Source organism: Clarias gariepinus, chromosome 4, assembly GCF_024256425.1.
Source record: "Clarias gariepinus isolate MV-2021 ecotype Netherlands chromosome 4, CGAR_prim_01v2, whole genome shotgun sequence".
Taxonomy (NCBI): Eukaryota; Metazoa; Chordata; class Actinopteri; order Siluriformes; family Clariidae; genus Clarias; species Clarias gariepinus.
The window spans coordinates 43,137,328-43,157,152 of record NC_071103.1 but is presented as its reverse complement, the minus strand read 5'-3'; the positions used below and the strand labels follow the sequence as shown (position 1 = coordinate 43,157,152).

Below are 19,825 nucleotides of genomic sequence, written 5' to 3'. Positions count from 1 at the left end.
AGACACATCTGGTAGGACATTTGCTTGATGGTAAAACACAAGCTTAAAGACGAAAACACAGGTACTAATACTCAATACACAGAAGATAAGCCCTATGGCGAAACACAGGCTTACAGACTAAAACACAGGCTCTAATACCTGTTAAACAAAAGATAAGCCCCATGGCGAAACACAGGCTTAAAGAAGAAAACAGGACATTGCAGACAAGCTAAGCATGGAGCTGAAATGGGACACAGGGAGACTAAGACACTGGGGCTGGAGCCACAGAAGCTAGAAACATGGGGAAACACGGGAGACTAGAAACACAAAGAGACTAGGTAAACACAGAGGCTAGAGCAACGGGGAAACTAGGGGAACTAGGGCGGCACAGGGGAACTAGGGCGGCACAGGGGAACTAGGGCGACACAGGGGAACTAGGGCGACACAGAGGCACAGGGGAACTATTCAATTCAATTCAATTCAATTTTATTTGTATAGCGCTTTTAGCAATTTTCATTGCCGCAAAGCAGCTTTACATAGTCAAAAGAATTATTTAAGTTTGTATGAAATGTGAATTTGTATGAATCAAAATGGTCAGTTTGTCCCTGATGAACAAGCCGAGGGCGACAGTGGCAAGGAAAAACTCCCTGAGATGGTAATAGGAAGAAACCTTGAGAGGAACCAGACTCAACAGGGAACCCATCCTCATCTGGGTGAAACAGAAAGCAGTAAATGATCTGCATTTATACAGTGTGTAGGGTGGGAGGCAGTTCAGCTATAATAGCTGATGTTAATTGATGTTAATATGGAGTCCAGGTAGTTATTGAAGGGCGACACAGGGGAACTAGGGCGACACAGAGGCATAAAGAGACTAGGGAGACACAGAGACTTAGACAACCTGGAGAAACACACAAGACTGCACAAGACCAAGTCAGCTCCACACTCATTTCATATGAACACAACTAGTGCCTTGGGACATGCTTCTTAGTTATGGTACAGGCTAAATCAAGAAAAACAATATAAAACAAAACCAAAATACAAAACAAAGTGCCCGCATAGACAGTCCATGCAAACAAACATTTAGTGCTCGACCCAGTTTCCCAGACTAACCAGCCATTTATGGAACATTTAATGACCTGCCTCGGTTCAGGTGAGCTCCCGCATCACCTGACCGAGGTGTCTTCTGGGAAACTGAGTCTGCCAAACTAAAACTAAGGCATTTGGCAGATGCTCTTATTCAGCGTGACTTACAAAAAGTGCCCTCTAGTGGCGATTCCTTACAGATATCTCACATTTCAAACACATTACCATAATTTTTTTTTTGGAAGCTGAGGTTAAATGAGCGTGTGTGTGTGTGTGTGTGTGTGTTTGTGTGTGTGTGTGTGTGCATGTAGGTGCTATGAGGATCAGGAGCTGAGCCGTGATGATAAGAATATACACTATCGCTTTAAGAAAGATGGGGTGCGCCACACACTGATAATTCAGGAGGCCACCCTGGATGATACAGGAATGTACCATGCCTTCACCACCGGGGGACACACTAAAGGAGAGCTGATTGTGGAGGGTAAATATATATGTCTGTCTGTCTGTACATCTGATGATATGTCTCTCTTCCTATATTCCTCCCTATGCATGTCTCAACACATGCTACATTGTCCTCTATCTCTCTCTCTTTCTTTCTCATTTTCCCTGTGTCTCTATTCTCACCTTGTCTGTCCCTCTGTCTTTGAGCAGAGAAGGAGTTGGAGATTTTACAGAGTATAGCTGACCTGACAGTGAAGTCAGCTGAGCAGGCCATGTTTAAGTGTGAGGTCTCAGATGAGAAAGTGACAGGAAAGTGGTTTAAAGATGGCGTGGAAGTTCTGGCGAGTGACCGCATCAAAATCACACACATTGGCCGGTAACACACACATACACACACACACACACACACACACACACACACACACACACACACACACACACACACACACACACACAATTTTACTTATAGCACAGCTATGTGTCAATAATTAAACACCAAAAAAGTCACTTCCTGGATGTAAGCTAAGCTAATAGTTAAGACTCTACCATTTTATAATCACTGTAGTGATTAATACAGTTCGGCTGCAACAAGTCATTTAACCTGATGCAGTGAAGAGCTTCTTATCTTTTACACAACCATGTCAGAAGTCATATTCTGAGGGTGTGGGTTGGGGTAAGAAATTTCCAACACATTATTAAAATCTGAAAGGTGTGTAAACCATCATTTTTGAGTAAGAAATATGGTTGGAAAAAGAAAATCAATGAGCATGCTGGGAGATCACTTAAATGTAAAATAAAGCAACAGTCAAACTTTGTTTAAAGCTATGTTTAATAGTGATTATAAAATAAGAGCATTTTTTTTTACAATGTACGGAGAACACAAGGGACTAAACAGCTGTGTAGCCTTAAGAAAACCACTTATCAGTGACATTTTGCTTTATTGAAAGCTATCACTGATTGTTGAGATAAATACTCGATAAGAAAACTTTAAACCATCTAAAAACATAATTATAATAAGTATGATAAATATTCAACAAAAATAAAAACAATTTTCTTGGATATATCAAAATGTGTGTGTGTGTGTGTGTGTGTGTGTGTGTAGGATTCATCGTTTGACTATAGATGATGTGAAGCCGAGTGATGCTGGTGATTATACGTTTGTTCCAGATGGCTACGCTCTATCCATCTCCGCCAAACTCAACTTCCTGGGTGAGATTTTAGTAACCATTAATTATTCATTAATAATTTGTTAATTATACAATGGACATTTAAAAAAAAAGATGAAAGTGTATCAGACAAAATGTCTCCCAATACATGCTAATCCAGGTATGAAAAGGTAAGATAAAAAATTTTATCATCTTTTCCTAGTTTTTATAAAATATTTAGTGACAGTCAGTTATATATATATATATTGTTTTTATTTATTAAATCTTTTTAATATTTAACTTATTTACTGTTTTTGCTTTAATTTTCTTTTTTCGTAATTTCGTTTATATTTCTTAAAATGTTTTATTTTGATGAGTTCCCCTACTTCCCCCAAAAGGCTCAGCCTTTGCCAGGGCACAGCTGTAAATAAGAAACCTGTTCTTAATCTTTTTTGCCTGGTTAAATAAAGGAAAAAAAATATTAATTACCTTTAATAAATAATATTATATTTCAGAACTTTCTAAAAAGTAATTTTTAAGTTTGTTATTTATTTATCTTATTTCCTGCTTCTTGTTTCTTCTCAGAAATCAAGATTGACTATGTGCCAAGGCAAGGTGAGTAATTAATCAATCAATCAATTAATTAATCAATTAATCAGATAGTCAATCGGTCAGCCAGTCAATCAATCAGACAGACACACAGTCAGTCAGGCTATCAATCAAGTTATCTATCTATCTATCTATCTATCTATCTATCTATCTATCTATCTATCTATCTATCTATCTATCTATCTATCATATAATCAATATTAATCCTTTACTCATTTCTCAGTCTGTTTGCCCACAATTAAACAGTCCAATTAATTTCTTCTTGTTTCTGTCTTTTTGTATATCTTTCTCTTCCTGTCTTTCTCTATTCTTCTTCCTGTCTTTGTGTCTATCAGAACCTCCTAAGATCCATCTTGATGTATCGGGCAACATTGTCTCTCAAAACACAATTATAGTTGTCGCTGGAAACAAGCTTCGCCTTGATGTTGAGATCACAGGAGAGCCTGCCCCTACTGTGTGCTGGAAGAAGGGCGAAGAAGTACACATACACACACACACACACACACGCACACACACACATAGGTAATACCAATCTGAAACAGGTTTAAGACAAATTTGAGACTGGCCTGAGACTGATAGAAGACTTATTTTAAATGAATCTGAGACACGTTTCCGTTTGAGCCAGACTTACTGTAAGATAGATTTGAAAGAGACTTGAGACAAATCAGAGATGAGTTGAAGACAAATCTAAGAAAGACTGGAGACAAATTTCAGATGGATTTGAGGAAGATTAAAAAATACTTTATTTGTAACTGTCTTCTCCTCCTTTACAGCAAGTAACAGCGACAGAAGGGCGTGTCAGAGTTGAGACTAGGACAGGCCTGAGCTCATTTGTCATTGAGGGGGCAGAGAGAGATGATGAAGGAAACTACTGCATCACTGTGACTAATCCAGCAGGAGAGGATAAAGCTAACCTGTTCATCAAAATAGTGGGTGAGGAATAAACAACACACAAACTGTAAAGCTTTATCACCAGTGCATGTGTGTAAAATTCACACATTTAATCATTTTCATTTAGGCATTTGGCAGACGCTCTTATCCAGAGCGACTTACATTTTTATCTCATTACACATCTGAGGGTTAAGGGCCGCGCACAAGGGCCCGACAGGGACAACATGGTGGTTGTGGGCTTTGAACCTGGGATCTCCTAAACTGTAGTCCAATGCCTTAATCACTGAGCTACCCCTGGCCCTAATCCATTATAACACTCTGTGTGTGTGTGTGTGTGTGTAGATGTTCCTGACCCTCCTGAACATGTGAAGTGTATCGCAGTAGGAGAGGACTGCGCTACTATCACCTGGGAGGCACCCAAATTCGATGGAGGGGCCCCACTTAAGGGTAAAGTGATTATTTGTAAAATAAAATATTATATTAGTGATCAGTAAGGGACGAATGGAAGGTCAGTTTGGGACGCTCAACAGAAACATTTTCTTCAGGTTATCTGATGGAGAGGAAGAAAAAAGGATCATCACGATGGACAAAACTGAACTTTGATGTGTATGAGGACACAAAGTATGAAGCAAAGAGAATGATCGAGGGAATTCTATATGAGATGAAAGTTTATGCCGTCAATGGTATCGGAGTCTCAGCACCAAGTGTCAACTCCAAACCTTTCATGCCAATTGGTAATAAACCCCAACCATAAACTCCCAGTTTGTGTTGTACTCCCTTCATGATTGACTGGTGCTCTTGTGACCTCTGATTTCCCCCTTTCTCATTCCAAGCTCCTACTAGTGAGCCCACCAAGCTAACGGTTGAAGATGTGACTGACACAACATGCTCTTTGAAATGGCTGGCTCCAGAAAAAATTGGCGCTGGTGGTTTGGATGGATATGTCATTGAATACTGCAAAGAGGGAGGTATGTATAAATCTGCATGACTGCTTGAGAACCAGAGGTTCAGATTACAGACAGCCCAGGGAACTTGGCACTGTTCTTGGCACTAAATCCTTCACATCACCAGATGCTGCTGTTAGGTTAAAGAACAGTGGGGCAGCTGGAAACTACCAACTTAGACCAGTGTGACAGATACTATTCAATTCAATTCAATTCAATTCAATTTTATTTATATAGCGCTTTTAACAATGGTCATTGTCCCAAAGCAGCTTCACAAGAAAAAAATGAAAGATTTTTTTTTTTTTTTTTTTAAGAAAGAAAAGAAAAGAAAATATTTGGAAGTGTGTATGTGTGAGAAAAATGTGTCTAGATAATAATGAAATGAATGAATGATGAATGAAATGTCTCTGATGAGCAAGCCAAGGGTGACGGCGACAGTGGCAAGGAAAAACTCCCTGAGATGGCAATAGGAAGAAACCTTGAGAGGAACCAGACTCAACAGGGAACCCATCCTCATCTGGGTGATAACAGATAGAAATAACATCAAGTGTGTTGTGCAGGTGAAAGTTCAATATATCAGAAGTTGTGTAGATTCAGTTCAGCAGTCGGTGCAGAGGGCAGATGGGGTCAGATCACTGGAAGCACAGGAGCAGGATGTGTAGCTCCAGCCATCATAAAGCAGAATCTAGCTGGAGCTGGTCCTTCTCAAGATGCTTTAGAAACCTCGCAGGGTTGGCCTTTGTCTACTGAAGCTGGCACAATCTCCAGATGTCTCAGGATGGGTAGAAAAATACAGAAAAGATGGAGAGAATTAGCGTAGTTGCCATTCAGGATAAGTGTAATGGAGTATGAGGTTATGGGTTGAGTTACGCGTATGCCAGATTAAAGAGATGCGTCTTGAGCCTACTTTTGAATTGGGAAACCGTGTCTGCTCCCCGAACAGTGTCTGGAAGGCTATTCCAAAGCTTTGGAGCCAAATATGAAAATGCCCTGCCCCCTTTTGTAGATACTAGAACAGGATAGAACTGGACATACCGAAGGTGGATCCACTTCAATTTTAAGAGCTCATTTATGAGAAGAGAATAATGGGATAAATCAAGATCAGGGGATAGATGAGTATCAGAACTGAACCAGGATCTGAAATTGTATCCAGATCAGGTTCATGATCAAGATCACTATCAGGCTGACAGGTTAGCTGAGGATCAGAGGTGAGATCTGTATTAGATTAAGATCAGAATCAAATGTTCAGAAAGGATCAGAATATATTTTGATAATCTCTAATAATAAACTAGTTATTTCTCTTTACTACAGTTCCTTTATGCAGGTGTGTTTTTACTGTTTGTTTGTCAGATACGGAGTGGCAGGTGGCAAATACTGAGCTGGTGGACCGTCAGAACTATGTGGTAAGGAATTTGCCAACAGGAGAGAAGATGAATTTCCGTGTTGTAGCGGTGAATATTGCAGGCCAAAGCCCTCCTGCATTCCTTGCCCAGCCTGTCACAGTCAGGGAGATCATGGGTAAAAACAATTTGATAAGAAAATATACTTTGATACTAAAGATGTACTAAAAACCTTTATATTTGTGGGACTGGTATATAACAGTAATTTTGTCATACCTGGCGTAATGGCTAAATGGGATAAAATAATACATTTGTATCTTGTTACTCTCTTAAATTAATTTTTAAATTCTATCAGAGCATCCTAAAATCCGCCTTCCTCGCCATCTGAGAACCAAATACATCAAGAGAGTGGGAGAAACCATCAACCTGGTCATTCCCTTTCAGGTGTGTTTGTGTTTTGCTGTCCACATGGTCTTCCTACGGATTTCTGAAATAATCATGAAGGCAATCTGATTAATTTAAATCTACATTATATGATCTTGTAATCACACCTTACTCAGTAATGGGTAAAGGGCTAATTTAACCAGTCAACTGTTTGTATGTTTTGTGTGTGTGTGTTTAGGGTAAACCTCGCCCTGTGGCTCAGTGGTTGAAGGATGGAGAACCAATCGATCCTAAAAAAGTGGGAGTCAGAAACTCCAATGTTGACTCAGTGTTGTTCATTCGGACAGCAGATAGAGAACATTCAGGAAAATATACATTAGTTCTCCAAATTGAGGGCATGGAAGACCGCGCCACTATCGACATCCGTGTTGTGGGTAAGTTAAAAGAATAATCAGTCTAAATGAGACTTGTAGTATTTTTAAGTCTGTATTTAATGAGGGGAACGCATTCAGACAGCACTTATCGTTCCAATAAATATACAATGTATCTCAGGGAGGGTGATAACACAGTGGATAAGATGTTGGATTCCTGACTGGAATGTTGTGAGTTTTAATCATAGCAGCATGAAGCTGGTACTACTGGGCCCTTGAACAAGCCCCATAAACCTCGACTGTTCAGTTTGTATAACAGTTCAATAACTTTCTGTTGCGGTGAATAACTGTACTTGTGGACAACCATGACTTTGACCATCAAACTCATATGCTGCAATCTTAAACATTTACCTCAAAGTCTGAAGCACACAATTGTATGGAATATCTGCTAACCTCAGAGGCCCAAATACTGCTTGAGCATGATGTCCCTATGAGATCCACTAAGCCAGCTCCATGAAGACATGGTTGGTGTGGAAACACCCCAGTGGCCTTTACAGCACCCAGTGAACAGGCTAAGCACTACAGCCACTCCCCAACATCTAGTAAAAAGCCTTCCTAGGAAAAGCTTCTTTCTTACCATCATTATTGTTGGTCTGAGTGTGTTGTGATAATTGGTTGTAATTTAATTTATTTATAACTTGCATTTGGCTATACTGACAGGGATATTTAGGGTCACTGCTGTTGCTCGATAGCTTTAAAGCTCAAGTAAATTGAATTAAAATCATGGAAATGGACACTGTATTAAAGTTAATTTTTAAATATTAAACATTAAATATGCATGTAGTGTTATTGCATTGTTTATTTTATTACTTTACAGATAAGCCAGGGCCACCTATTGCTGTAAAAGTGACAGATGTTTGGGGCTTTAATGCGGCACTGGAGTGGAAGCCCCCTAAAGATGATGGAAACTGTGAGATCACCGGCTACACCATCCAGAAAGCTGATATGAAAACCAAGGTGAGGAATCATTCTATTCATATAATTTGTTCATTGCTTATCTGATGATTCATTTAACCCTTGTGCAGTGTTCACATTTTTGTTATTCAGCCAGTGTTCCGGGTCTGGTGGACCCACTTCATTCTGTAGTTTTTAATTCAACAAGATCAATCAATTTTATATTAACATACTCAATAGATGCTTACTTCATCCTGATTACAACAGACCACTCATTTAGTTTTATAAAATGCATTTAAAAAGATCAATTATCAATATGAGTGAAAAAATAAACAGATTTACCAACAAGCAACTATTGATTTTGATTTATATAAACCTAATTAGAAGTTTAACCCCTGCTTGTTATTTTACACAACACAAGCTAAACAGTCTAGCCAACACATCAGCCCCACTGAACACATTGCCTTTTCATACCAGCCTATACAACACATGAGGGGCAGAGTTTTACTGAGTATGTGTTGCGTATGTACTTTTTAATGCATGTACATAGCATTTCTCTGTCCATCTTGGGTCTACACACGTCACAGCATTTCTTTTTGTTGTTGCTGGCTGCAACCTAGGGTTTTAAAATAGGGGAAAGCGGTCCTCTGTGTAATATTGTCCCACACCATCCTGATGGCAGCTAGATTGTCTCTCTGCCATCAAGCTTGTTGGTCATCTTGTTTATCAAAGTGGATAATCCTGGAAATTATGTGGAAGAGTTCCAGGGATGTTGTTGCATGGAAATGATAAGAATCCCAAAGTGGGCATGTGAATGGGTTTGGTCCATCTCCTTTCCTCTCATTCCAAAAAATAGGCCTTCCTTTTAAATTATTGCAAAATAATTTTCTGGATTGAATCTGGGACAAAAAGCGCACAAGAAGACTTGATGTCCTGCACATGAGAAACTGCCATCATATTGGCAGCCATGCAGTGTGGTTCATTTCTTGGGCAAGAAGACCATTCAATTTTACCATTTTTTGATATAATTTTTTTTTTTTTTTACATGCTAGCTGACGTATTTCTGTTTCTGTATGAGCTGTCTGCTGAGGTGCTGGTTCTGTGTCTCATCTTGGTTTAAGAACTAGATGATGCTCACTCTCAACCTCTTCTTCAAAGTCACTGTCAGACTCTGAATTTTCAGAAATGTGGTCATCTTCCTTTACATCATCATACACCGTATCTCTCTTCCAAATTCAATTGCAATGTCTTCTGAACAAAGAATCTTTTTTAAAGCTATATTTATTTTATACAGTCCCCAATTTTGGGATATAAAAAATGCGATAGAATAGGAGCAAAAAAAAATGTTTTTTTTTCACTTTGATTATCCCTGGGTCCAGTTTACCCGAACGTTCTCTATGTAATATAAATGTGTAGGGGGGGATGTACATGGTTGTGGTCATTGAAAATGTTTTCACAGAAAATGAGCCAAGGCCAATGAGTCGAAAAACTAATTAATAGAACATGAAAACGAGTCCCACAAACCCGAACACCAGACAGGGGTAAAAATTTGAGCAAACCTCAGACCATATGAGGACGAAACCTTCTTCTCATCCGAATGATACTGGAACGTGCCATTATATATCATTCTAAGTGTATAGTGGTAAATTATTGAGCCAAGCACTGCTACGTGTATTAAAACACCCTGAATATGAACATCAGTAAACTAAAAAAGTTTATTATAAACTGAACTTAAGGACTATTCACAGATCATAAACACTTCATGCTATCCATCCACCCTTTATATTAAAAACAAAGAACAATTGATATTAAGACTACTTAAAACTAAATCTTATTACATTGATGATATTATTGTAAATTTAAATTAGTTTAATGGAGGTTTGGTGATGAGGTGGGTTTTACTCTGTAGTGGTGACACATCAGTAACACCCCAACATTCAGGTGGATGCTTTAATATCAGGGCTAAATATTATATAAAGATGCCTTGGGCTGCATTTGACACCAAGTGACAACAGTCTCTTAGAACTGAACTTACTACAAGCAGATTTTCTCCATCAGTGAATAGTGTGTAACCTCAGCAAATTGTACTTAATGTTGACTAAACCACATTTCTGTTTATAGAGCTGCACGTTTGACCTCAAAGCACACACTTATACAAGGGATTTAAATAAAATCTATACATTATATATATATATACAAATTTGTTTTGTATATATAATATACACACTTGTATAAGTGTGTGCTTTAAGGTCAAACGTGCAGCTCTATAACCAGAAATGTGGCTTATATATATACACACACTCAGCAAAAAAAGAAACGTCCTCTGACTTTCAACTGCTTTTACTTTCAGTAAACTTAATGTGTAAATATTTGTATGAACACTAAAAGAGTCAACACCATAAGACATAAACTAAAAATGTTTCCCAATGTGTCCCTGAATGAAGGGAGGCTCAAAATCAAAAGTACCAGTCAGTATCTGGTGGCCACCAGCTGCTTGAAGTACTGCAGTGCATCTCCTCCTCATGGACTGCCTATTGCGGACAGTCTGAGCACTGATGGAGGGATTGTGTGTTCCTGGTGTGACTCGGCCAGTTGTTGTGGCCATCCTGTACCTGTCACGCAGGTGTGATATTCGGATGTACCCATCCTGTGCGGGTGTTGTTACACGTGGTCTTCCACCGCGAGGATGATCGGCCGTCCTTCCCGTCTCCCCGTAGCGCCGTCTTAGGCGCCTCACGGTGCGGACGTGGCGATTTATCGCCCTAGCCACATCAGCGGTCCTCACGCCTCCCTGCAGCATGCCTAATGCACGTTCACACAGATGAGCAGGGACCCTGGGCATCTTTCTTTGGGTGTTTTTCACAGTCGGTAGACAAGTCTCTTTAGTGTCCTGCGTTTTTAGAACTGTGACCTTAAATGCCTACTTTCTGTAAGCTGTTAAGGTCTTAACGACCATTCCACAGGTGCATGTTAATTAATTGATTATGGTTAATTGAACATGCATGGAAAACATTGTTTAAACCCTTTACAATGAAGATCTGTAAAGTTATTTGGATTTTTACAACATTATTTTTGAAATACACAGTCCTGAAAAAGGGACGTTTCTTTTTTTGCTGAGTGTATATATATATATATATCTCCTCCGAGTGGCGCAGTGGTAAACTGCTCGCCCTATCATCCGGAGATTGCGGGTTTGGTTCCCGGGTAAGGCTGTAACTTCTCACAGCCGGAGGTCTAGAGCTCCACCCTTGCCGATTCCCAAGTGCGGGATGAAAAAGGAGATGTGCGCTGGAAAAAAACAACCGCTATGGAAACAACGAAAGCCCTCTGCAATGGAAAACTCTCGTTGCCCCAATGCACCGATCGTTGCTGGTGGCCTTAAGGATTAAGGAAGGATATATATATACACACACACAGAAGTTTGTTTTTTTTTTTAAACTGCTTTGTGACTTTTTTTAACTTTGTGACTTTTTTATCCATTTATCTCAGTTTGTATTAAAATGAGCATTATTATAATCTACCCTTACAGGAGTGGTTTACTGTGTACGAGCACAACCGCCGCCCTAACTGCACTGTGTCTGATCTGGTGATGGGGAACCAGTACATGTTCCGTGTGTTCAGTGAGAACCTCTGTGGCTTGAGTGAGGACCCATGTGTAAGCAAGGACAAGGCCACCATCAGCAAGTCGGGTCAGTGTGTGTGTGTGTGTGTGTGTGTGTGAGTGTGTGTATTGACAATTTCCATATTTACCTGTTTCTTTACAACCATTTTTATTTAATTATTAATGAATGTAAATGTAAAACATAAAGGATTATAAAAGATAAACCTTTTCAACCACAATTTTTAGTAGATGAAACTATCATAAAAGTTTTTTTTTTTTTTTTTAGGTCTGGAGATTAAGCGTGCTCCATTTAAAGAAAGAGACATGAACTGTGCACCAAAATTTACCACCCCGTTAGTAAACAGATCTGCAGTCCAAGGTTATAGTACTGCCATCAGCTGCTCCGTGAAAGGATTTCCAAAGGCAAGATGTGCACATACACACACACACACACACACACACACAAATATATTATATATATACTGTATATACACTATACTGCCTAAAATATTCACTTATCTGCCTTCACATGCATATGGACTTGAGTAACATCCAGATAGCACACCACTGAAGGGCCAATGTTGGGCCAACGGCAGTGGATATGTTGGGACAGCATTGGCATCAGTGGTTGACCCAACCTACTGTAATTTTGTCTGTTGGCCCAGTGATGGCTCATTGGATGGAAAAAGATGTCTGGCACCACATTGGTTCAGTAGATAATGGCATGGTTGGAAATTTGAAATTAAATTATACTCTTTTTATCATCGCCAATAATAAGAAAACACATTTATATCTCCAGATTTGTTTTTGCAAACCTAATAAATTAACAAAGCAAAGTAGACAATTAACTAAGCAAACAGTAAATAACCTAGCAAAATTGTCAGATGCCATCTTTTACATGCCGATTACATTAGAACATATATTTGATAACCAGAACACAAAAATGCAGTCCCTTAAAGCAAAATATGTAACAAATTCAAATTCTATTTGTCACATACACAGTCATACACAGTGCGATATGCAGTGAAATGCTTATATGACCGCTCATGAGCCAAAAAAAGAATAAAAAAAATAATTTATGGGAATTAAATAAAGTATAGAAAAAACCTTAGCTATAGAAAGTATAGCTACAGAAGATAAGAACAAAATATATATATATATACTGTACAAATATATAAAATATAGAAAAAGTTGGTTGGAAAATTTAAATAAAAAAATTAAAATAGAAATGCCCGGGGAGTGAGAAATGAATGTGGGTTAATATATATAAAAAATTCATTTGACTCAGAATCTAGTCTTTAGTCCTATTAGCTTCAAATATTTAGCTATAATTATTTACCCTAATGTGTGATGAACTGAAGCTGATACAGAAGTTCTTCTGGCACATGTTGCATGGTATAATATTTTTTATGTAATTTGTGTATTTGTGTGTGTGTGTATGCGTGGGTGTGTGCATGCAGCCTAAGATTATCTGGATGAAGAACAGGATGATAATCGGTGACGAGCCAAAGTACCTGATGCAGAACAATCAGGGAGTATTAACACTGAACATCCGCAAACCGAGCCCCTTCGATGGAGGAAAATACGGCTGCATGGCTGTTAACGACCTTGGACAAGATGAAGTGGAGTGTACACTTGAGATCAAAGGTGTGTGTGTGTGTGTGTGTGTGTGTGAGAGAGAGAGAGAGAGAGAGAGAGAGAGTTTGTGTGTGCACATATGTGTTTTTTCTCTATTTGACAGGCTACAGTTTCTAATTCTACATTTTCTACCGCTTTATGTATTTCTAATCTGTGTGTGTGTGTGTGTGTGTGTGTGTGTGTGTGTGTGTGTGTGTGTGTGTGTGTGTGTGTGTCTTAGCTGTCACTGTGGAGAAGAAGGACTGAACAGAAGTAAAAAAAACTAAAAATGGGTGAATGAAGACATGAAGATTTACTTAAAAAAAATTTTAAACACAACTTCAATTGATGGAGTAGAAAAATAAACATTGACTGTGGTTTCATTTTGCTGTGGTTCTAGACTTTGTTTAAAGATAAAATCTGATCTTTACATCAGACACTATTTCTAAGGTAAATTAAAATCTGAGTTTTAAAACTAAATCCCATATTCTGTCATATTAGTCCCATATTGGACCACAAACCCAAAATAGACTTGATTTTAATATTAATAATGGGATTCTAAACCTAGCTGAGCAAACTTCTGATCTTAATATCAAACACATATTTCTAGTCAGATGTTTATATTGGGCAGCCTTCTGATAAGGCTAGAACTGCTGACTTCTCCAGGAACAGTCCAGTTGAAATACATTACAAAAGACAAACCTTAAACTTAAAACATGAGAGTTTAGCTTTTGCTCCACTGACTATTAAGAATAATCTAACCTTCAGAGATATTTCCAATAGAGACGACTGTTTATCATCACAACTGGCAGATGTTACCAAACTCTGAATCTACTCCTGTTTTGTATGACAATTTTAAATTATGATAACTGCCATTGTTAAATGATGAGTGTGTAATCCTAGAAGAGAGTTTAAATTACCCTTCTGCAAAATTTCACAAATTTACAGCTAAATTAATTGATAAATGAATACATTTCACTGTTAATTAGTGAAATAAACTTGTTAAAATAATTGAGTAAACAGAGGAGCAGCCAAAATAGAGTGAAATCTTAGTGACACAGAACAATACTTACAGTTTGACCCCCACCACCAATTGCAACACAAATTAAGTGTCACCAGGACACTCACCAAAGGGCAGAGAACATACTCACCTCCACTGAAGCTAAACAGAAGGAATACAAGCATCTAAAGGCAGTGCTTAAGACCTTCAGATATCATAAGTGGGCCTTTGATAAAATAGCTTCCAGATCCAAAATAAAGATTACTGAACAGCTGAGACGCAGACACAACAGAGAAATCTTTTCATCTCATATGTGGGTGGAGTGTCAAAAAAGCTAAAAAGGATTTTAGGAAAAAGCAACATACATGTTCACTTCAAACCGCTAACACACTAACAGAGACTCATCAACCCCAAAGACTGCATACCAAAACATAAGAAAAGCAATATAATATATGTGGTTCAATGAGGTGAACAGTGTTTAGAGGTCTACACTGGGAGACAAAAAAATCTCTTCATGAAAGGATGTATCAACACAGAAGGAGAAACACCTCAGGGCTGGAATCAGCAGTATACCTGAAGAACAAAGGACACGTTTAAGGATGAAAATTTATGAACTTTGGACAGAGAGGATAGATGGTTGGAGAGAGAGTGAAAGAAGCAATCTACTGTATATGAAGGTGGAATATGGAGGCTACTGCAGTCACTCGATAGTTCAGGACTGGAGTTTCCTAAAGTCTACCTGAGCTTTCAATAATGAACTGGACTCGATATTAACTTAAACACTTTTAGCCTCCTAACACACAGTATGATTGCAGATCAATCCCTGTTGTTCATTATCACCCAGATGAGGATGGGTTCCCTGTTGAATCTGGTTCCTCTCAAGATTTCTTCCTATTACCATCTCAGGGAGTTTTTCCTTGCCATTGTCGCTGTTGTCCTCAGCTTGCTCATCAGGGACAATCTTATCATTTTGATTTATACACATTTACATTTCAAACTAACTTTAATAATTCTTTTGATTGTGTAAAGCTGCTTTGCAGAAATGTCAATTGTTAAAAGCATTATACAAATAAAATTGAATTGAACTGAATTGAGGTCTTCGACACAACTAACGAGCTAACCTTTCATCCATCACAAGTAAAATTAAGACCTCTTCACACATCCACCAAGAAGCCACACCAAAGGACACCCCTTACTTCCTTTGGTCGGTACATCTCAATGACCTTCCCTAATTTCTTTTTGTATTATCTTCTTAACAGCTCTCTCCCCTCCTAATATCTAAAGACCCTTCCTCCTATCCTCACTTCTCAATTGTTTACATACTGATCCTTTTCAGATAGGGGAAGATCTTTTGACCTTCAATGACTTAAATTCGACCTACTTTAGACTCCAACTTACCTTTGTCTGTAGAAGCTACTTGTATGAGTAGTGAAACATTTCTACTAAACAAGAAGGAAGTTCAGTTGACATGACTTAACTTCCAGATTGCTTCACTTAACTACAACCAATAAACTTGGTGTACTGTAGTCGTTTTAATGTGGACAAAATGTCCAATGCATTCTCCACCATTAATATGTAGGGTTTTCATATTGCAGACAAAGAATGACAGCTAAATTCTTTACCTTTATTATGTAGTGTTTTAGTTCTGGATCAGAGGTGAATCGAATCTTTAACGATTCGGGTTAATTTGATTAACTGATTTCCTATTTTTAGCATACACTGTATGTACTATCCGTCCAACGAAAAACACAATTAAGTGTATCTTACCAATCCTGTTTATCCCGCAGCCAACGAGGATAATACAAAGTTTGGTATTTATCAATCAGGAGCAAAAGTAACGTAAGATCTGGGCAAATGTTTAGACTTAAAAAATACATGAACAAGACAACTGTTTTTTTTTATAAAGAAACAAGATTTTATTTGACTAATTTATGGTAAATTAAACTATGCTACGTAAACACAAACACGCATACACACACACAAACATACCAACAACTTGGTAGGCTGAAAGTTAAGGAAGTTTCTCTAGTACTGTCTACTAGAGCAAAGAAAGTCACAAAAGCAGAGTCTTGTGGTTCTAACCTTATGGTTTACTTATGAAGTGAGCACCACATTTCAGCAAGGTATACAGCTTTGTGCATTTACTTGCGTTACGTTTCGTTCTCATCCGATGCTTCGCCTCCAGCGAGTGGAATCACGGCGTTGCTGATTGGTTGGTCCTCTGAGGTTGAGATGACGTCTTTCAGGAAAGCCCTTCAATGAGGTGTTTGTTGCCTGGTTACCGATGGCGGCGCTCTGGAACTTCTCCTGAGAGTTTCTTCGTTGCAGAAATTTGGAGTTTTGGCACAAAGTCTTAGTGAGAGTTCTTGAAGATTGATATCAAACATCCCATATCTTACACACTCATTTCCACCTTCATCTAATAAAAGGGGTATGTAAATGCTGATTACACTTCTTAGTTATACAAAATAATCGGAAATTACACACAGGAATAAAACATACTGAGTAAATATATGTATATATAGGTTTTTGCCCTACTGGCACACTTTAAAGATTTTTTTAAATAGTGTCCATGCCATATGCCTCTTTGTTTATTAAAAGGCATGAGCTCTGGATGTCAACAAGAGTGTCAAAGTGTGACTTGGTGGTTCCCCCAAGTCGGAGTAAAGCTGTAAAACTGTCTGATTTGTTTATCGGATTTCTGATTTACACCATTGTTTTTGGGTTTACTTCGAGGCATCTGGTCTGAGTGTGGCTCCAGACACAGCAAACTTTCTGACCCATGTCTGGGTAAGTTTCCTGTGGCTTCATTTTAAATATGCTCCTTAATGTTCGCGGAGCAGATAATGTTTAGGAATGGCGCCATGCAGCCTGGGAAAGGGGTTCTCGAATGTGTTTGTTTGATTGCTCTCTTTGGGGGCCTGTTCATCCATACATTGAGGAAAAGATGATAAAAGCTCACCTGATTCCTGACCTGACCTGATGAGCAATTTGACACAAACAGGAGCTGGGGCCTTACATCATTTTAATAGTGTGCATAGGCTTTCAGACTATAACATTTAATTACAGTACAACTGTAAGAATTTAAATGCTAAGAACATTTTACACACATAACCTTTAATGAACAATCAGTAACTTTAGTTACTTACAGTCTCACGTGGCTCACGGTTAAAAGCTTGTGTACTCCAAACCTTTCTGTATCCTTCCGTGTCTTAACAGCAACTGAACAACTAACATGCGTGATAGACATACAGCTACATAACTGTGGGATGATGTCACAGAACAACTTATGAAATGATGTCACAATACAACTTACGAGTATAATACTAAATGCTTAAACTAATACACCTAATGGACTTAATACTTAATGCTTAACTAACAGACTTAATGCTTAATGCTTAACCAATAAATTGAAATAAAATAAACAGGAACTTACACTTCCTCCGTCGTTAGTGGTAATTTTACTTGTGATGTTAGTTAGCACTCTGACGGAGAAGATATCAGCGTTAGAGAAGCGCATCCAGACTTTAGAGAGGGTTAGAGAGTGTGAGAGCAGTGGTATTTCTGTAGCGGACAGTCTGGGTGCCGCAGGCGGAGATAACCAGCCCCCGACTCCGGCATTAGAGCCCTCACAGCGAGGCGAGTAGTACAAATTAACACCTGGTTGGGTTATTTTGACCCAACAACTGGTTTATTCATTATTCTTTAATTTCTCCAAATATCAGCCTGCAGAATGTTCGAAATATTACTGTTATTGTGTCACAGGTGTGGTTTTAAGAGTTGTTTAGGCAGGAATGCGTGTGTATACAGCTCAAAACCTCCATCAGTTATTAAAGATAGCGTCTATTTAGAAAAAAAATGCCCCGCGATTTCGGAGCTTCAGGAAATCTCCCGGCGCTCTGCGAACTCATCGGCCAACTCATGTCGGGAAAGAATTTAGAAACGTTTTCTAAACGTGGGCTTTTGTTTTTTACTTATAATATTTGTTAATTTAATTTAGGTTTGGGCTCAGGACTTCGATTCGGCATCGTAATCCTCCTCTTTAATCTAAATCAGCACTCAGCCGCATGCATGACGTTTTCCAGAGCGCACCGGCAGAAGTAGACTAATGATTATGAACGCGTCGGGAAAACAGCAAGCAGACTGACTCTGACCATTTAAAAAAACGTTTGCGTTCATTTTCTGACGCGCTCAAGTTCACCAAAAACAATACAGAACAATGCACCTTATTTGCTTTCAAACATTTATAAAATCATAACGTTTTTTCGTTATTGTGAGTGCGCGTAAATAAAAGTTGAGTCTTATAAAGGCCATGTAGTCTTATATAGTTTTATTATATAGTTTTTGCACATTAATCTGACAACATTTTTTTCAGCCTGTCACGGCGTGCGCCCAAATCAATATTACTCCTCGCTCACTAGTTAGGCGGCCTCCCCTTCAGACATGCAAAGCAGCGGGTCTGCGGAATTACGCACGACTGGTGAGCTATCGTTGCTAATGATCCCGGGCTTGCACCCCGTGCTATAAAATACTCTGGGTTTGTTGGGCTACAGTGGATTTTACTACATGCTGTGTACGCAACGCGCGTGCAACAACGCGGAAGTGCGGCATGCAAGCGGGGCAAATGGAACGCGCCCCAGGGACTTCAAAAGGAGCGAGAGGTGGGAGGGGCTGGTCCGTTGCCGTTGCCATTGCACTCACACCGCGTAGTAAAATCCACTGTAACCCAACAAACCCCAAGTATTCATCATCAGCCGTGCCTTATTCCGTCATGTCCTGTGAGCATTATAAGATTTGTATTAAATACTTCGAACTAAAAAGTGGCAGCTGGCACGCCTAAAAATAGACGCAGAATGGTCAACAGGCAAGGAAAAACTCCCTGAGATGGTAATAGGAAGAAACCTTGAGAGGAACCAGACTCAACAGGGAACCCATACTTATTTGGGTGAAACATAAAGCAGTAAATGATCTGCATTTATACAGTGTGTTAGGAGGCAGGCAGTTCAGCTATAATAGCTGATGTTAATTGATGTTAATATGGAGTCCAGGTAGTTATTGAAGACCCAGGTAGACTTGTAGGAAGTTCCAGTCCTGAACTATCGAACTGTCAAGTCCCCAGAGAAACAGTTGCCAACACCAGTCGTGGCCAGAACCATCTTCTAGGTAGAGAGAATCATCCCCAGACACCAGACGCATCCCAGAGAGACACACGGGGCATCCAGCTGTTGTAACCTTTACATTCAGAGAAACTGAAATGCACTTCTCCCCACTTCAAAAACCTCTTAAATCTGAGGCAGCCTTTCAGTGAGTTAAATTTGTGTAATTTAATCTTCTGGATTCTAAATCCTTTTTTAATCCTTGGAATGGAAGAACTTGAGATTTTCCTTATAATAGCGTAAATTGCATTGTTTTCAATCAGCCTATACACAGTAATTTTCTTAGTTTTTTTTATTAAAAAAAACGTGT

The 19,825-nt window shown here is 38.9% G+C and overlaps 1 protein-coding gene across 1 annotated transcript in view; it reads left to right on the top strand.

Moving 5' to 3' along the window:
• The window catches only part of mybpc2b (myosin binding protein Cb), a 29,960-nt gene extending 16,218 nt beyond the window's left edge, over positions 1–13,742 (top strand). The window contains exons 12-28 of the mRNA XM_053494520.1: positions 1,374–1,543; positions 1,714–1,879; positions 2,606–2,712; positions 3,234–3,263; positions 3,593–3,735; positions 4,031–4,190; positions 4,491–4,595; positions 4,694–4,882; positions 4,982–5,116; positions 6,443–6,610; positions 6,788–6,876; positions 7,055–7,250; positions 8,065–8,204; positions 11,671–11,830; positions 12,029–12,165; positions 13,203–13,389; positions 13,601–13,742. Of these exons, the coding sequence (XP_053350495.1) occupies positions 1,374–1,543; positions 1,714–1,879; positions 2,606–2,712; positions 3,234–3,263; positions 3,593–3,735; positions 4,031–4,190; positions 4,491–4,595; positions 4,694–4,882; positions 4,982–5,116; positions 6,443–6,610; positions 6,788–6,876; positions 7,055–7,250; positions 8,065–8,204; positions 11,671–11,830; positions 12,029–12,165; positions 13,203–13,389; positions 13,601–13,626 (2,308 nt within the window). The 3' untranslated portion in view covers positions 13,627–13,742. The remainder of the gene's footprint in view (positions 1–1,373; positions 1,544–1,713; positions 1,880–2,605; positions 2,713–3,233; positions 3,264–3,592; positions 3,736–4,030; positions 4,191–4,490; positions 4,596–4,693; positions 4,883–4,981; positions 5,117–6,442; positions 6,611–6,787; positions 6,877–7,054; positions 7,251–8,064; positions 8,205–11,670; positions 11,831–12,028; positions 12,166–13,202; positions 13,390–13,600) is intronic.
• The last annotated feature ends 6,083 nt before the right edge of the window (positions 13,743–19,825 follow it).